The sequence below is a fragment of the Oncorhynchus mykiss genome, chromosome 1, assembly GCF_057628025.1.
Source record: "Oncorhynchus mykiss isolate SJ-2025 chromosome 1, ASM5762802v1, whole genome shotgun sequence".
NCBI lineage: Eukaryota > Metazoa > Chordata > Actinopteri > Salmoniformes > Salmonidae > Oncorhynchus > Oncorhynchus mykiss.
In genome coordinates, this window is record NC_143022.1 from 2,227,954 (window position 1) to 2,245,309 (window position 17,356).

The 17,356-nt window shown below is 45.5% G+C and overlaps 1 protein-coding gene across 1 annotated transcript in view; it reads left to right on the forward strand.

Annotated features, from left to right (window-relative positions):
* tmem131 (transmembrane protein 131) overlaps nt 1-17,356 on the forward strand; it is a 121,179-nt gene that overhangs the window by 60,697 nt on the left and 43,126 nt on the right. The window contains exons 18-23 of the mRNA XM_090230378.1: nt 2,553-2,691; nt 6,446-6,555; nt 6,750-6,816; nt 8,029-8,180; nt 12,828-12,970; nt 15,484-15,670. Coding sequence (XP_090086504.1) covers nt 2,553-2,691; nt 6,446-6,555; nt 6,750-6,816; nt 8,029-8,180; nt 12,828-12,970; nt 15,484-15,670 — 798 coding nt within the window. The remainder of the gene's footprint in view (nt 1-2,552; nt 2,692-6,445; nt 6,556-6,749; nt 6,817-8,028; nt 8,181-12,827; nt 12,971-15,483; nt 15,671-17,356) is intronic.

Consider the following 17,356-nt stretch of genomic DNA (forward strand, 5'->3'; position numbering starts at 1 on the left):
AGTCTATAGGGAACAGGGTGCCCATACTGAAGGTCTCTCCAGTCTATAGGGAACAGGGTGCCCATACTGTAGGTCTCTCCAGTCTATAGGGAACAGGATGCCCATACTGTAGGTCTCTCCAGTCTATAGGGAACAGGGTGCCCATACTGTAGGTCTCTCCAGTCTATAGGGAACAGGGTACCCATACTGTAGGTCTCTCCAGTCTATAGGGAACAGGGTGCCCATACTGTAGGTCTCTCCAGTCTATAGGGAACAGGGTGCCCATACTGAAGGTCTCTCCAGTCTATAGGGAACAGGGTGCCCATACTGTAGGTCTCTCCAGTCTATAGGGAACAGGGTGCCCATACTGAAGGTCTCTCCAGTCTATAGGGAACAGGGTGCCCATACTGTAGGTCTCTCCAGTCTATAGGGAACAGGGTGCCCATACTGAAGGTCTCTCCAGTCTATAGGGAACAGGGTGCCCATACTGTAGGTCTCTCCAGTCTATAGGGAACAGGGTGCCCATACTGTAGGTATCTCCAGTCTATAGGGAACAGGGTGCCCATACTGTAGGTCTCTCCAGTCTATAGGGAACAGGGTGCCCATACTGAAGGTCTCTCCAGTCTATAGGGAACAGGGTGCCCATACTGTAGGTCTCTCCAGTCTATAGGGAACAGGGTGCCCATACTGAAGGTCTCTCCAGTCTATAGGGAACAGGGTGCCCATACTGTAGGTCTCTCCAGTCTATAGGGAACAGGGTGCCCATACTGTAGGTCTCTCCAGTCTATAGGGAACAGGGTGCCCATACTGTAGGTCTCTCCAGTCTATAGGGAACAGGGTGCCCATACTGAAGGTCTCTCCAGTCTATAGGGAACAGGGTGCCCATACTGTAGGTCTCTCCAGTCTATAGGGAACAGGGTGCCCATACTGTAGGTCTCTCCAGTCTATAGGGAACAGGGTGCCCATACTGTAGGTCTCTCCAGTCTATAGGGAACAGGATGCCCATACTGTAGGTCTCTCCAGTCTATAGGGAACAGGATGCCCATACTGTAGGTCTCTCCAGTCTATAGGGAACAGGGTGCCCATACTGAAGGTCTCTCCAGTCTATAGGGAACAGGGTGCCCATACTGTAGGTCTCTCCAGTCTATAGGGAACAGGATGCCCATACTGTAGGTCTCTCCAGTCTATAGGGAACAGGGTGCCCATACTGTAGGTCTCTCCAGTCTATAGGGAACAGGGTGCCCATACTGTAGGTCTCTCCAGTCTATAGGGAACAGGATGCCCATACTGTAGGTCTCTCCAGTCTATAGGGAACAGGATGCCCATACTGTACGTCTCTCCAGTCTATAGGGAACAGGGTGCCCATACTGTAGGTCTCTCCAGTCTATAGGGAACAGGGTGCCCATACTGAAGGTCTCTCCAGTCTATAGGGAACAGGGTGCCCATACTGTAGTTCTCTCCAGTCTAGTCTATAGGGAACAGGGTGCCCATACTGTGGGTCTCTCCAGTCTATAGGGAACAGGGTGCCCATAGGTCTCTCCAGTCTATAGGGAACAGGATGCCCATACTGTAGGTCTCTCCAGTCTATAGGGAACAGGGTGCCCATACTGAAGGTCTCTCCAGTCTATAGGGAACAGGGTGCCCATACTGTAGGTCTCTCCAGTCTATAGGGAACAGGATGCCCATACTGTAGGTCTCTCCAGTCTATAGGGAACAGGATGCCCATACTGTAGGTCTCTCCAGTCTATAGGGAACAGGGTGCCCATACTGTAGGTCTCTTCAGTCTATAGGGAACAGGGTGCCCATACTGAAGGTCTCTCCAGTCTATAGGGAACAGGGTGCCCATACTGTAGGTCTCTCCAGTCTATAGGGAACAGGGTGCCCATAGGTCTCTCCAGTCTATAGGGAACAGGGTGCCCATACTGTAGGTCTCTTCAGTCTATAGGGAACAGGGTGCCCATACTGTAGGTCTCTCCAGTCTATAGGGAACAGGGTGCCCATACTGAAGGTCTCTCCAGTCTATAGGGAACAGGGTGCCCATACTGTAGGTCTCTCCAGTCTATAGGGAACAGGGTGCCCATAGGTCTCTCCAGTCTATAGGGAACAGGGTGCCCATACTGTAGGTCTCTTCAGTCTATAGGGAACAGGGTGCCCATACTGTAGGTCTCTCCAGTCTATAGGGAACAGGGTGCCCATACTGAAGGTCTCTTCAGTCTATAGGGAACAGGGTGCCCATACTGTAGGTCTCTCCAGTCTATAGGGAACAGGGTGCCCATACTGTAGGTCTCTCCAGTCTATAGGGAACAGGGTGCCCATAGGTCTCTCCAGTCTATAGGGAACAGGGTGCCCATACTGTAGGTCTCTCCAGTCTATAGGGAACAGGGTGCCCATAGGTCTCTTCAGTCTATAGGGAACAGGGTCTCTCCAGTCTATAGGGAACAGGGTGCCCATAGGTCTCTTCAGTCTATAGGATGCACATAACTCTGTCTTCTCTTGATCATATGTGACAGTGCTGTGTTGGTGCAGCTAGCAGAAAGTAGTCCTGATTGTCCTGATGTTGTCTTTGTATAAAGAGTTGAGGCGGTGTTTGAAGTCAGCACAGATCTTCAGGAGACGGTCCAGGCAACAATAACAGCTCAACAGACCTGGCCGTCGCTGGTTAACGCCTCTCAACAAATCACATTTCCCCTCACCAGTACCAATAGCTCCTCTGTGAGTACAGTACACTATATAAACATACACTATACAAACATACACTATACAAATATACACTATACTATATAAATATACACTATAGAAACATACACTATACTATATAAACATACACTATAGAAACATACACTATACTATATAAACATACACTATAGAAACATACACTATACTATATAAACATACACTATACAAACATACACTATACTATATAAATATACACTATAGAAACATACACTATACTATATAAACATACACTATAGAAACATACACTATACTATATATACATACACTATACAAACATACACTATACTATATAAACATACACTATACAAACATACACAATACTATATAAACATACACTATACTATATAAACATACACTATACAAACATACACTATACTATATAAATATACACTATACTATATAAACATACACTATACTATATAAACATACACTATAGAAACATACACTATACTATATAAATATACACTATACTATATAAACATACACTATACAAACATACACTATACTATATAAATATACACTATACTATACAAACATACACTATACTATATAAACATACACTATACTATATAAACATACACTATACTATATAAATATACACTATACTATATAAACATACACTATACTATATAAATATACACTATACTATATAAACATACACTATACTATATAAATATACACTATACTATATAAACATACACTATACTATACAAACATACACAATACTATATAAACATACACTATACAAACATACACTATACTATATAAATATACACTATACTATACAAACATACACTATACTATATAAACATACACTATACTATATAAACATACACTATACTATATAAACATACACTATACTATATAAATATACACTATACTATATAAACATACACTATACAAACATACACTATACTATATAAATATACACTATACTATACAAACATACACTATACTATATAAACATACACTATACTATATAAACATACACTATACTATATAAATATACACTATACTATATAAACATACACTATACTATATAAATATACACTATACTATATAAACATACACTATACTATATAAATATACACTATACTATATAAACATACACTATACTATATACACATACACTATAGAAACATACACTATACTATATAAACATACACTATACAAACATACACAATACTATATAAACATACACTATACAAACATACACTATACTATATAAACATACACTATACAAACATACACTATACTATATAAACATACACTATACTATATAAACATACACTATACTATATAAATATACACTATAGAAACATACACTATACTATATAAACATACACTATACAAACATACACTATACTATATAAACATACACTATACAAACATACACTATACTATATAAACATACACTATACTATATAAACATACACTATACTATATAAATATACACTATAGAAACATACACTATACTATATAAACATACACTATACAAACATACACTATACTATATAAATATACACTATACTATATAAACATACACTATACTATATAAATATACACTATAGAAACATACACTATACTATATAAACATACACTATACAAACATACACTATACTATATAAACATACACTATACAAACATACACTATACTATATAAATATACACTATACTATATAAACATACACTATACTATATAAATATACACTATAGAAACATACACTATACTATATAAACATACACTATACAAACATACACTATACTATATAAACATACACTATACAAACATACACTATATAAACATACACTATACTATATAAATATACACTATACTATATAAATATACACTATAGAAACATACACTATACTATATAAATATACACTATACAAACATACACTATATAAACATACACTATACTATATAAATATACACTATACTATATAAATATACACTATAGAAACATACACTATACTATATAAATATACACTATACAAACATACACTATATAAACATACACTATACTATATAAATATACACTATACTATATAAATATACACTATAGAAACATACACTATACTATATAAATATACACTATACAAACATACACTATATAAACATACACTATACTATATAAATATACACTATACTATATAAATATACACTATACTATATAAACATACACTATACAAACATACTTTCGGAACGTAGTCAGTCTTTTTCCCAAAAACATTTACGTTACAGCCTTATTCTATAATGGATTAAATAAATAAAAAATCTCATCAATCTACGCGCAATACCCCATAATGACATTTAAAAATATATATATTTAAAATAAAAAAAGTCACCTTATTTATGTAATTATTCAGTCCATTTGCTATTAATTGAGCTCAGGTGCATCATGTCTCCATTGATCATCCTAGAGATGTTTCTACAACTTGATTGGAGTCCACCTGTGGTCAATTCAATTGATTGGACATGATTTGGAAAGACACACACCTGACTATATAAGGTCCCACGGTTGTCAGAGCAAAAACCAAGCCATGAGGTCGAAGGAATTGTCCGTAGAACACAGTGGTCTCCATCATTCTTAAATGGAAGACGTTTGGAACCACCAAGGCTCTTCCTAGAGCTGGCCGCTCGGCCAAACTGAGCAATCGGGGGAGAAGGGCCTTGGTCAGGGAGGTGTCCAAGAACCCAATGGTCACTCTATCAGAGTTCCTCTGTGGAGATGGGAGAACCTTCCCGAAGGACAACCATCTCTGCAGCACTCCACCAATCAGGTCTTTATGGTAGACTGGCCAGACGGATTCCACTCCTCAATAAAAGGCACACGACAGCCCGCTTGGAGTTTGCCAAAAGGCACCTAAAGACACTCAGACCATGATAAACAAGATTCTCTGGTTTGATGAAACCAAGATTGAACTCTTTGGCCTGAATGCCAAGCATCACGTCTGGAGGAAACCTGGCACCATCCCTACGGTGAAGCATGGTGGTGGCAGCATCATGCTGTGGGGAAGTTTTTCAGAGGCAAGAACTGGGAGAATAGTCAGGATTAAGGGAAAGATGAACGGAGCAAAGTACAGAGAGATCCTTGATGAAAACCTGCTCCAGAGCTCTCAGGACCTCAGACTGGGGCGAAGGTTCACCTTCCAACAGGACAACGACCCTAAGCACACAGCCAAAATAACGCAGGAGTGGCTTCGGGACAAGTCTCTGAATGTCCTTGAGTGGCCCAGTCAGAGCCCGGACTTGAACCCGATCAAACATCTCTGGAGAGACCTGAAAATAGCTGTGAAGTGACGCTCCCCATCCAACCTGACAGAGCTTGAGAGGATCTGCAGAGAAGAATGTGAGAAACTCCCCAAATACAGGTGTACCAAGCTTGTAGCGTCATACCCAAGAAGACTCATGGCTGTAATTGCTGCCAAAAGTGCTTCAACAAAGTACTGAGTAAAGGGTTGAATATTTATGTAATATTTCAGTGTTATTTTTAATACATTTGTAAAAATGTATAAAACCCTGTTTTTGCTTTGTCATTATGGTGTATTGTGGGTAGAGTAATCCATTTTAGAATCAGGCTGTAATGTAACAAAATGTGAAAAAAGTCAAGGGGTCTGAATACTTTCCGAATGCACTACACACACACACACACACACACACACATTTCACTGACTCTCTCGCTCTGGTCTCTCGCTCTCTCATCTCTTATCCTTGTGTGTCTTACAGGAGACGGAGTTTGTTCTAGAGAACCCAGCAGATGTCCCAGTGTATGTCCAGATCCTTCCTCTGGCTCTCTACCCGAACCCCTCTGTGTTTGCTGGGAAACTCGGCGACAGGTATGAAGTGGCACCTAGCTGCCCGGTGGTGCACACCGTGTGGCTCTGATACAGTACATGAATTAGATACCAACCTTTCCACAGCTATCTGAGCAACCACCTCTCACAACCTAAGGCCTTTCTGTCGCTGTGTACTCGACACGTTTTAGGTTGGAAATAAAGGAGGACCCTCACTGACTCTTATCTCTTTCCAGCTTCCCACTGGGAAAGTTGTCCGACATCGACACAAAATCACTGGAATTTCAGGTCACCAGAAACCTAGTAAGTAGTGCAGAATAGTACTTGATTTCTCTGTGACCCTGTTGTACAATACTACCAGTGTTACCTAGCTGAAACAATGTTCATAGCCAATTACAAGTCATTTATTGAAGAATTGTAAGAATTTTTGGTTGTAGTTTGTTTGGCGTCTTACTGCTATGCCTTAGTTTGTATGTATGTGTGTCTCTGTGTGTCTCTGTCCTCTCTGTGTCTCTGTCTTCTCTGTGTCTCTCTGTCTTCTCTGTGTCTCTCTGTCCTCTCTGTGTCTCTCTGTCCTCTCTGTGTGTCTCTGTCCTCTCTGTGTGTCTCTGTCCTCTCTGTGTCTCTCTGTCTTCTCTGTGTGTCTCTGTCCTCTCTGACTGCTTTGTGTGTCTCTGTCCTCTCTGTGTGTCTCTGTCCTCTCTGTGTTCCTCTGTCCTCTCTGTGTCCCTCTGTCCTCTCTGTGTCTCTCTGTCCTCTCTGACTGCTCTGTGTGTCTCTGTCCTCTCTGTGTGTCTCTGTCCTCTCTGTGTGTCTCTGTCCTCTCTGTGTGTCTCTGTCCTCTCTGTGTGTCTCTGTCCTCTCTGTGTGTCTCTGTCCTCTCTGTGTCTCTCTGTCCTCTCTGTGTCTCTCTGTCCTCTCTGTGTGTCTCTGTCCCCTCTGTGTGTCTCTGTCCTCTCTGTGAGTCTCTGTCCTTTCTGTGTGTCTCTGTCCTCTCTGACTGCTCTGTGTGTCTATGTCTTCTCTGACTGCTCTGTGTGTCTCTGTCCTCTCTGACTGCTCTGTGTGTCTCTGTCCTCTCTGTGTGTCTCTGTCCTCTCTGTGTGTATCTGTCCTCTCTGTCCTCTCTGTGTGTCTCTGTCCTCTCTGTGTGTATCTGTCCTCTCTGTCCTCTCTGTGTGTCTCTGTCCTCTCTGTGTGTCTCTGTCCTCTCTGACTGCTCTGTGTGTCTCTGTCCTCTGTTTGTCTCTGTCCTCTCTGACTGCTCTGTGTGTCTATGTCTTCTCTGACTGCTCTGTGTGTCTCTGTCCTCTCTGACTGCTCTGTGTGTCTCTGTCCTCTCTGTGTGTCTCTGTCCTCTCTGTGTGTATCTGTCCTCTCTGTCCTCTCTGTGTGTCTCTGTCCTCTCTGTGTGTCTCTGTCCTCTCTGACTGCTCTGTGTGTCTCTGTCCTCTCTGACTGCTCTGTGTGTCTCTGTCCTCTCTGACTGCTCTGTGTGTCTCTGTCCTCTCCCAGTCGTCTGTAATGAAGGGAAGCTCAGGGTTTGTGGAGGGCTCGACCAGACCGTTTGTCTACAACGTGCTCCTGCAGCCTGGAGAGGTCAAGTCCTTCAGCCTGAGGTTCACTCCTTCCAGCAACCACTCTGTCTCCTCCCTGCTCATAGTCAGGTGGGTCAGTGGTGTTGAGTATTACCCCTCCCCCATCCCTACACTGTGTCATATTCAGAGTATTACCCCCCCCATCCCTACACTGTGTCATATTCAGAGTATTACCCCCCCCATCCCTACACTGTGTCATATTCAGAGTATTACCCCCCCCCCATCCCTACACTGTTTCATATGCAGAGTATTACCCCCCCCCCATCCCTACACTGTGTCATATTCAGAGTATTACCCCCCCATCCCTACACTGTGTCATATTCAGAGTATGACCCCCCCCCCCCCATCCCTACACTGTGTCATATTCAGAGTATTACCCCCCCCCCCCCATCCCTACACTGTGTCATATTCAGAGTATTACCCCCCCCCCCCATCCCTACACTGTGTCATATTCAGAGTATTACCCCCCCCCCCCCATCCCTACACTGTGTCATATTCAGAGTATTACCCCCCCCCCCATCCCTACACTGTGTCATATTCAGAGTATTACCCCCCCCCCATCCCTACACTGTGTCATATTCAGAGTATTACCCCCCCATCCCTACACTGTGTCATATTCAGAGTATTACCCCCCCCCCCATCCCTACACTGTGTCATATTCAGAGTATTACCCCCCCATCCCTACACTGTGTCATATTCAGAGTATTACCCCCCCATCCCTACACTGTGTCATATTCAGAGTATTACCCCCCCCCATCCCTACACTGTGTCATATTCAGAGTATTACCCCCCCATCCCTACACTGTGTCATATTCAGAGTATTACCCCCCCATCCCTACACTGTGTCATATTCAGAGTATAACCCCCCCCCCATCCCTACACTGTGTCATATTCAGAGTATTACCCCCCCCCATCCCTACACTGTGTCATATTCAGAGTATTACCCCCCCCCCATCCCTACACTGTGTTATATTCAGAGTATTACCCCCCCCCCCCCCCCATCCCTACACTGTGTCATATTCAGAGTGACCCCCCCATCCCTACACTGTGTCATATTCAGAGTATTACCCCCCCCCATCCCTACACTGTGTCATATTCAGAGTATTACCCCCCCCATCCCTACACTGTGTCATATTCAGAGTATTACCCCCCCCCCCATCCCTACACTGTGTCATATTCAGAGTATTACCCCCCCCCCATCCCTACACTGTGTCATATTCAGAGTATTACCCCCCCCCCCCCCCCCCCCATCCCTACACTGTGTCATATTCAGAGTATTACCCCCCCCCATCCCTACACTGTGTCATATTCAGAGTATTACCCCCCCCCATCCCTACACTGTGTCATATTCAGAGTATTACCCCCCCCCCCCCCCATCCCTACACTGTGTCATATTCAGAGTATTACCCCCCCCCCATCACTACACTGTGTCATATTCAGAGTATTACCCCCCCCCCCATCCCTACACTGTGTCATATTCAGAGTATTACCCCCCCATCCCTACACTGTGTCATATTCAGAGTATTACCCCCCCCCCATCCCTACACTGTGTCATATTCAGAGTATTACCCCCCCCCCCATCCCTACACTGTGTCATATTCAGAGTATTACCCCCCCCCCCATCCCTACACTGTGTCATATTCAGAGTATTACCCCCCCCCCCATCCCTACACTGTGTCATATTCAGAGTATTACCCCCCCCCCATCCCTACACTGTGTCATATTCAGAGTATTACCCCCCCATCCCTACACTGTGTCATATTCAGAGTATTACCCCCCCCCCCCATCCCTACACTGTGTCATATTCAGAGTATTACCCCCCCATCCCTACACTGTGTCATATTCAGAGTATTACCCCCCCATCCCTACACTGTGTCATATTCAGAGTATTACCCCCCCCCCATCCCTACACTGTGTCATATTCAGAGTATTACCCCCCCCATCCCTACACTGTGTCATATTCAGAGTATTACCCCCCCATCCCTACACTGTGTCATATTCAGAGTATTACCCCCCCCCATCCCTACACTGTGTCATATTCAGAGTATTACCCCCCCCCCATCCCTACACTGTGTCATATTCAGAGTATTACCCCCCCCCCCCATCCCTACACTGTGTCATATTCAGAGTATTACCCCCCCCCATCCCTACACTGTGTCATATTCAGAGTATTACCCCCCCCCCATCCCTACACTGTGTCATATTCAGAGTGACCCCCCCATCCCTACACTGTGTCATATTCAGAGTATTACCCCCCCCCATCCCTACACTGTGTCATATTCAGAGTATTACCCCCCCCCATCCCTACACTGTGTCATATTCAGAGTATTACCCCCCCCCCATCCCTACACGGTGTCATATTCAGAGTATTACCCCCCCCCATCCCTACACTGTGTCATATTCAGAGTATTACCCCCCCCCCATCCCTACACTGTGTCATATTCAGAGTATTACCCCCCCCCCATCCCTACACTGTGTCATATTCAGAGTATTACCCCCCCCCCCCATCCCTACACTGTGTCATATTCAGAGTATTACCCCCCCCCCCATCCCTACACTGTGTCATATTCAGAGTATTACCCCCCCCCATCCCTACACTGTGTCATATTCAGAGTATTACCCCCCCCCCATCCCTACACTGTGTCATATTCAGAGTATTACCCCCCCCCCCATCCCTACACTGTGTCATATTCAGAGTATTACCCCCCCCATCCCTACACTGTGTCATATTCAGAGTATTACCCCCCCCCATCCCTACACTGTGTCATATTCAGAGTATTACCCCCCCCCCCTATCCCTACACTGTGTCATATTCAGAGTATTACCCCCCCCCCATCCCTACACTGTGTCATATTCAGAGTATTACCCCCCCCCATCCCTACACTGTGTCATATTCAGAGTATTACCCCCCCCCATCCCTACACTGTGTCATATTCAGAGTATTACCCCCCCCCCATCCCTACACTGTGTCATATTCAGAGTATTACCCCCCCCCCATCCCTACACTGTGTCATATTCAGAGTATTACCCCCCCCCCCCATCCCTACACTGTGTCATATTCAGAGTATTACCCCCCCCCCCCCATCCCTACACTGTGTCATATTCAGAGTATTACCCCCCCCCCATCCCTACACTGTGTCATATTCAGAGTATTACCCCCCCCCCCCCCCCATCCCTACACTGTGTCATATTCAGAGTATTACCCCCCCCCCCCCCCATCCCTACACTGTGTCATATTCAGAGTATTACCCCCCCCCATCCCTACACTGTGTCATATTCAGAGTATTACCCCCCCCCCCATCCCTACACTGTGTCATATTCAGAGTATTACCCCCCCCCCCATCCCTACACTGTGTCATATTCAGAGTATTACCCCCCCCATCCCTACACTGTGTCATATTCAGAGTATTACCCCCCCCCATCCCTACACTGTGTCATATTCAGAGTATTACCCCCCCCCCCATCCCTACACTGTGTCATATTCAGAGTATTACCCCCCCCCATCCCTACACTGTGTCATATTCAGAGTATTACCCCCCCCCCCATCCCTACACTGTGTCATATTCAGAGTATTACCCCCCCCCATCCCTACACTGTGTCATATTCAGAGTATTACCCCCCCCCCATCCCTACACTGTGTCATATTCAGAGTATTACCCCCCCCCCATCCCTACACTGTGTCATATTCAGAGTATTACCCCCCCCATCCCTACACTGTGTCATATTCAGAGTATTACCCCCCCCCCCATCCCTACACTGTGTCATATTCAGAGTATTACCCCCCCCCCCATCCCTACACTGTGTCATATTCAGAGTATTACCCCCCCCCCCATCACTACACTGTGTCATATTCAGAGTATTACCCCCCCCCCATCCCTACACTGTGTCATATTCAGAGTATTACCCCCCCATCCCTACACTGTGTCATATTCAGAGTATTACCCCCCCCCCCCATCCCTACACTGTGTCATATTCAGAGTATTACCCCCCCATCCCTACACTGTGTCATATTCAGAATATTACCCCCCCCCCCATCCCTACACTGTGTCATATTCAGAGTATTACCCCCCCCCATCCCTACACTGTGTCATATTCAGAGTATTACCCCCCCCCCCCATCCCTACACTGTGTCATATTGAGTATTACCCCCCCCATCCCTACACTGTGTCATATTCAGAGTATTACCCCCCCCCCCCCCCATCCCTACACTGTGTCATATTCAGAGTATTACCCCCCCCCCATCCCTACACTGTGTCATATTCAGAGTATTACCCCCCCATCCCTACACTGTGTCATATTCAGAGTATTACCCCCCCCCCATCCCTACACTGTGTCATATTCAGAGTATTACCTCCCCCCCATCCCTACACTGTGTCATATTCAGAGTATTACCCCCCCCCCATCCCTACACTGTGTCATATTCAGAGTATTACCCCCCCCATCCCTACACTGTGTCATATTCAGAGTATTACCCCCCCCCCCCCCCCCATCCCTACACTGTGTCATATTCAGAGTGACCCCCCCCATCCCTACACTGTGTCGAACCCCCTCTGTCTACTGTTGGAAATGAATTGATAGTGATTATTGTACTTTTTGATGTCAAGACTAGTTTGGCCGTCTTAGAGCCATGGCACAGTAGCTAGCTGTACTCTGAGTGTGTTGTTCCTAGTTGTGTTTTAGGAATAAGCTGACCCACTGTGTTGTCTTGTATTACAGGAACAACCTGACTGTGATAGATGTGATCGTGGTTCGTGGCCAGGGAACCACGGGGAGCCTGCAGGTAGCTGGTAAACTCCCTGGACCAGACAGCTCCCTTCGCTTCCAAATGACGGAGGCGTTGCTGAAGGACTGCACAGAGAGTGAGTTACAGGGCCCAGTGGGTCGTTCCATGTCCTTTCAGGGGCCATGACACCCACTGTTCAGATTGGGCTGAAATACTTTGTTCTTAAAATCAGATTAACAGTTTTGTTGAATTATAATTTGATCTCTGAGAAATTAAGCTAATTGATTGCACCCAAATTGCACGTTTTTATTTATTTATAGAATTCATATAATATTCATTAAATATAGTTTTTAACTTCTTATTTGTAGTTAACTTTTTTAACTCCAAAGAAATAAAGTCCCCACACCAACAACGACTATATAGTATTAGTTCTCTGTGTCTGAGAAGGTTCCTGCTATTAGTTGATATCTTTATTCAAGTATCGTGGTGGCAGCATCATGTTATGGGTATTCTTATCACTGGCAGGGACTGGTGAGTTTATCAGGATCAAAAGAAATATGAAAGGAGCAAAGCCCAAGTAACAGAAATAGAGGAAAACCGGCCTCGGTCTTCTGAATACCTAATCCTGGGATAGTTTTATTTTTCATTGGGACAAATACTCACCAGAATGGCTTTCCAATAGCTGTTAAAGTGTTCCCGAGGGGTACACTTTAAATCTGCTTGAAAAATCGAAGAAGTTTTGGATATTACAGTCCTTCAATGATTCCCAACCGCATTTACTGAACTTGAGCAATTTTGACAAAAACAATGGATATGTTTTTACCTTAAGAGTTGTGCAGAGTTGGTAGAATCTTTTTCAAAATTAACTCTGGGTGTGTGAAGACCCCCACGTATTAACTCTGGGGATGTGAAGACCACCACGTATTAACTCTGGGGGTGTGAAGACCACCACGTATTAACTCTGGGGTGTGAAGACCACCACGTATTAACTCTGGGGGTGTTTCTGCCGCGTATTAACTCTGGGTGTGTTTCTGCCATGTATTAACTCTGGGGGTGTGAAGACCCCCACGTATTAACTCTGGGGGTGTGAAGACCACCACGTATTAACTCTGGGGGTGTTTCTGCCATGTATTAACTCTGGGGGTGTGAAGACCTGCACGTATTAACTCTGGGGGTGTGAAGACCACCACGTATTAACTCTGGGGGTGTTTCTGCCATGTATTAACTCTGGGGGTGTTTCTGCCATGTATTAACTCTGGGGGTGTGAAGACCACCACGTATTAACTCTGGGGATGTGAAGACCACCACGTATTAACTCTGGGGGTGTGAAGACCACCACGTATTAACTCTGGGGGTGTGAAGACCACCACGTATTAACTCTGGGAGTGTGAAGACCCCCACGTATTAACTCTGGTTGTGTGAAGACCCCCACGTATTAACTCTGGGGGTGTTTCTGCCACGTATTAACTCTGGAGGTGTGAAGACCCCCACGTATTAACTCTGGGGGTGTGAAGACCACCACGTATTAACTCTGGGGGTGTGAAGACCACCACGTATTAACTCTGGGGATGTGAAGACCACCACGTATTAACTCTGGGGGTGTGAAGACCACCACATATTAACTCTGGGGATGTGAAGACCACCACGTATTAACTCTGGGGGTGTGAAGACCACCACATATTAACTCTGGGGGTGTGAAGACCATCACGCATTAACTCTGGGGGTGTGAAGACCATCACGTATTAACTCTGGGGTGTGAAGACCACCACGTATTAACTCTGGGGGTGTGAAGACCACCACGTATTAACTCTGGGGGTGTGAAGATTACCACGTATTAACTCTGGGGATGTGAAGACACCCACGTATTAACTCTGGGGGTGTGAAGACCCCCACGTATTAACTCTGGGGGTGGTGAAGACCCCCACGTATTAACTCTGGGGGTGTGAAGACCACCACGTATTAACTCTGGGGGTGGTGAAGATTACCACGTATTAACTCTGGGGGTGTGAAGACATACACAATCAAGAGATCTTTGTTTTGGATTTGTTATTAATTTAGAATATGTTCTATACCTTTTCTTACAATTTCTTACAGGGCCCCGTGCCGAGCCGTTCAGGGCCCCGTGCCGAGCCGTTCAGGGCCCCGTGCGGAGCCGTTCAGGGCCCCGTGCGGAGCCGTTCAGGGCCCCGTGCGGAGCCGCTCAGGGCCCCGTGCGGAGCCGTTCAGGGCCCCGTGCGGAGCCGTTTAGGGCCCCGTGCGGAGCCGTTCAGCGCCCCGTGCGGAGCCGTTCAGGGCCCCGTGCGGAGCCGTACAGGGCCCCGTGCGCAGCCGTACAGGGCCCCGTGTAGACTCTCACTAGACTCTGTATATGACCTTTAACTTCTCAAAGACAGCACCACCAGTGACTTACCCTTTACCCAGTTAACGGCCTCGTCACTATGTCCCAGTCTAAAACTAGGGAAGTGCGATTCCCTGTTGGAGTTGGTGCAGACTGATAAGACACAGTATCCCTTCATGATAATGCTGCCACTGCTAATCATGCTTTCAATCATGTTCAAAACCCTGCCTCACCAATGCACTATCAAATCTCCATTTTCAACCAATATTACTCTTTAACACATCTTTCCCCTCGTCACTGTTCCTTTGCAGAGATCAAGTCCAAAGAGCCCAAGTCCACTCTGAGAAGAACCTTCAGGGTGGAGAACGCTGGTCTACTCCCCTTGTATATCCGCTCTGCAGAGATCAACGGCCAGCCCTGCCAAGGATACGGATTCAAAGTTCTCAACTGTCAGCAATTTACACTTAAACCAAACGCTTCTGAAGACCTAGTGATACTGTAAGTTCAGCCAATTGTTTGTAAAATCACAGCAGCTGTTTAGTAGTTTTGTTTACTCACATATCATAGAGTCCTCTTTCACCATTCACTTACTGATAAGATACATTACAGTGTCCATCAGAGGCCAAGTGGCGACAGGATGGGCTTATCCGTCATTCTATGGTGCAGAAATGGATTCCTGTAAATAAATGGCTTTAATAGCTTCTAACGCAAATTAATCACATTAATTTGATGGTGTCTTGTAATGTGAAATATAGCTGAGGAGAGGAGCTGTAGTCTACTGAACTGAGAGGAGCTGTAGTCTACTGAACTGAGAGCAGCTGTAGTCTACTGAACGAGAGGAGCTGTAGTCTACGGAACCGAGAGGAGCTGTAGTCTACTGAACTGAGAGGAGCTGTAGTCTACTGAACTGAGAGGAGCTGTAGTCTACTGAACCGAGAGGAGCTCTAGTCTACTGAACTGAGAGGAGCTGTAGTCTACTGAACTGAGAGGAGCTGTAGTCTACTGAACTGAGAGGAGCTGTAGTCTACTGAACCGAGAGGAGCTCTAGTCTACTGAACGAGAGGAGCTGTAGTCTACTGAACCGAGAGGAGCTGTAGTCTACTGAACCGAGAGGAGCTCTAGTCTACTGAACTGAGAGGAGCTGTAGTCTACTGAACCGAGAGGAGCTCTAGTCTACTGAACCGAGAGGAGCTCTAGTCTACTGAACCGAGAGGCGCTCTAGAACCGAGAGGCGCTCTGGTCTGCGGAACCGAGAGGCGCTCTGGTCTGCGGAACCGAGAGGCGATCTGGTCTGCGGAACCGAGAGGCGCTCTGGTCTGCGGAACCGAAATGGGTCAAAAGATGATTAGAGGCCTTGTAACCAGCCACTGAGCAAACGCTAGCAGTCAGACGTGTGTGTTCTCTCCTCGCGTCCTCACAGCTCTATTAACACGGGTCTTCAGCCACACGCTGTGTGTTACCTGTCTTACTGAGGATGAATGTGCTCCTTGTTCCTCTGTGCTGCTTGTCGCTCCTCTTCACCTCTAGCCTCTAAAGAGACTCGACATGAACTCTGCTGGCTCATGACAAACAGCTTTACAATGTGGAGGTGTTTGTGTTGGCCACTTCATTTGACAAACAACACAATTGCACCCTGTTCAGTTGGTTTGCTATAAACGGCTGTAAATTTCACAGAGGGACTCTTTGTAAATGTTTCTGCTATTAAGATGCACTGATGAACTAACTTAAGTACCCAATTGTACAATAATGCCCTGCTGATAAATTATCTAGGTACTTCCTTATTTTAGGCACGTGAATTATTGTGAGAGTCTTGTTGTGGTTCACAGATGTCAGCAAGCCATTCTCTATCTTATTGTGCTGCAGTATCACACCAAATGTAATTTAACCTGCACAGGAACAAGGGTTAGGTTAGGGTTAACCTGCACAGGAACAAGGGTTAGGTTAGGGTTAACCTGCACAGGAAAAAGGGTTAGGTTAGGGTTAACCTGCACAGGAAAAAGGGTTAGGGTTAACCTGCACAGGAACAAGGGTTAGAGTTAACCTGCACAGGAACAAGGGTTAGGGTTAACCTGCACAGGAAAAAGGGTTAGGGTTAACCTGCACAGGAAGAAGGGTTTAGGGTTAACCTGCACAGGAAAAAGGGTTAGAGTTAACCTGCACAGGAACAAAGGTTAGATTAGGGTT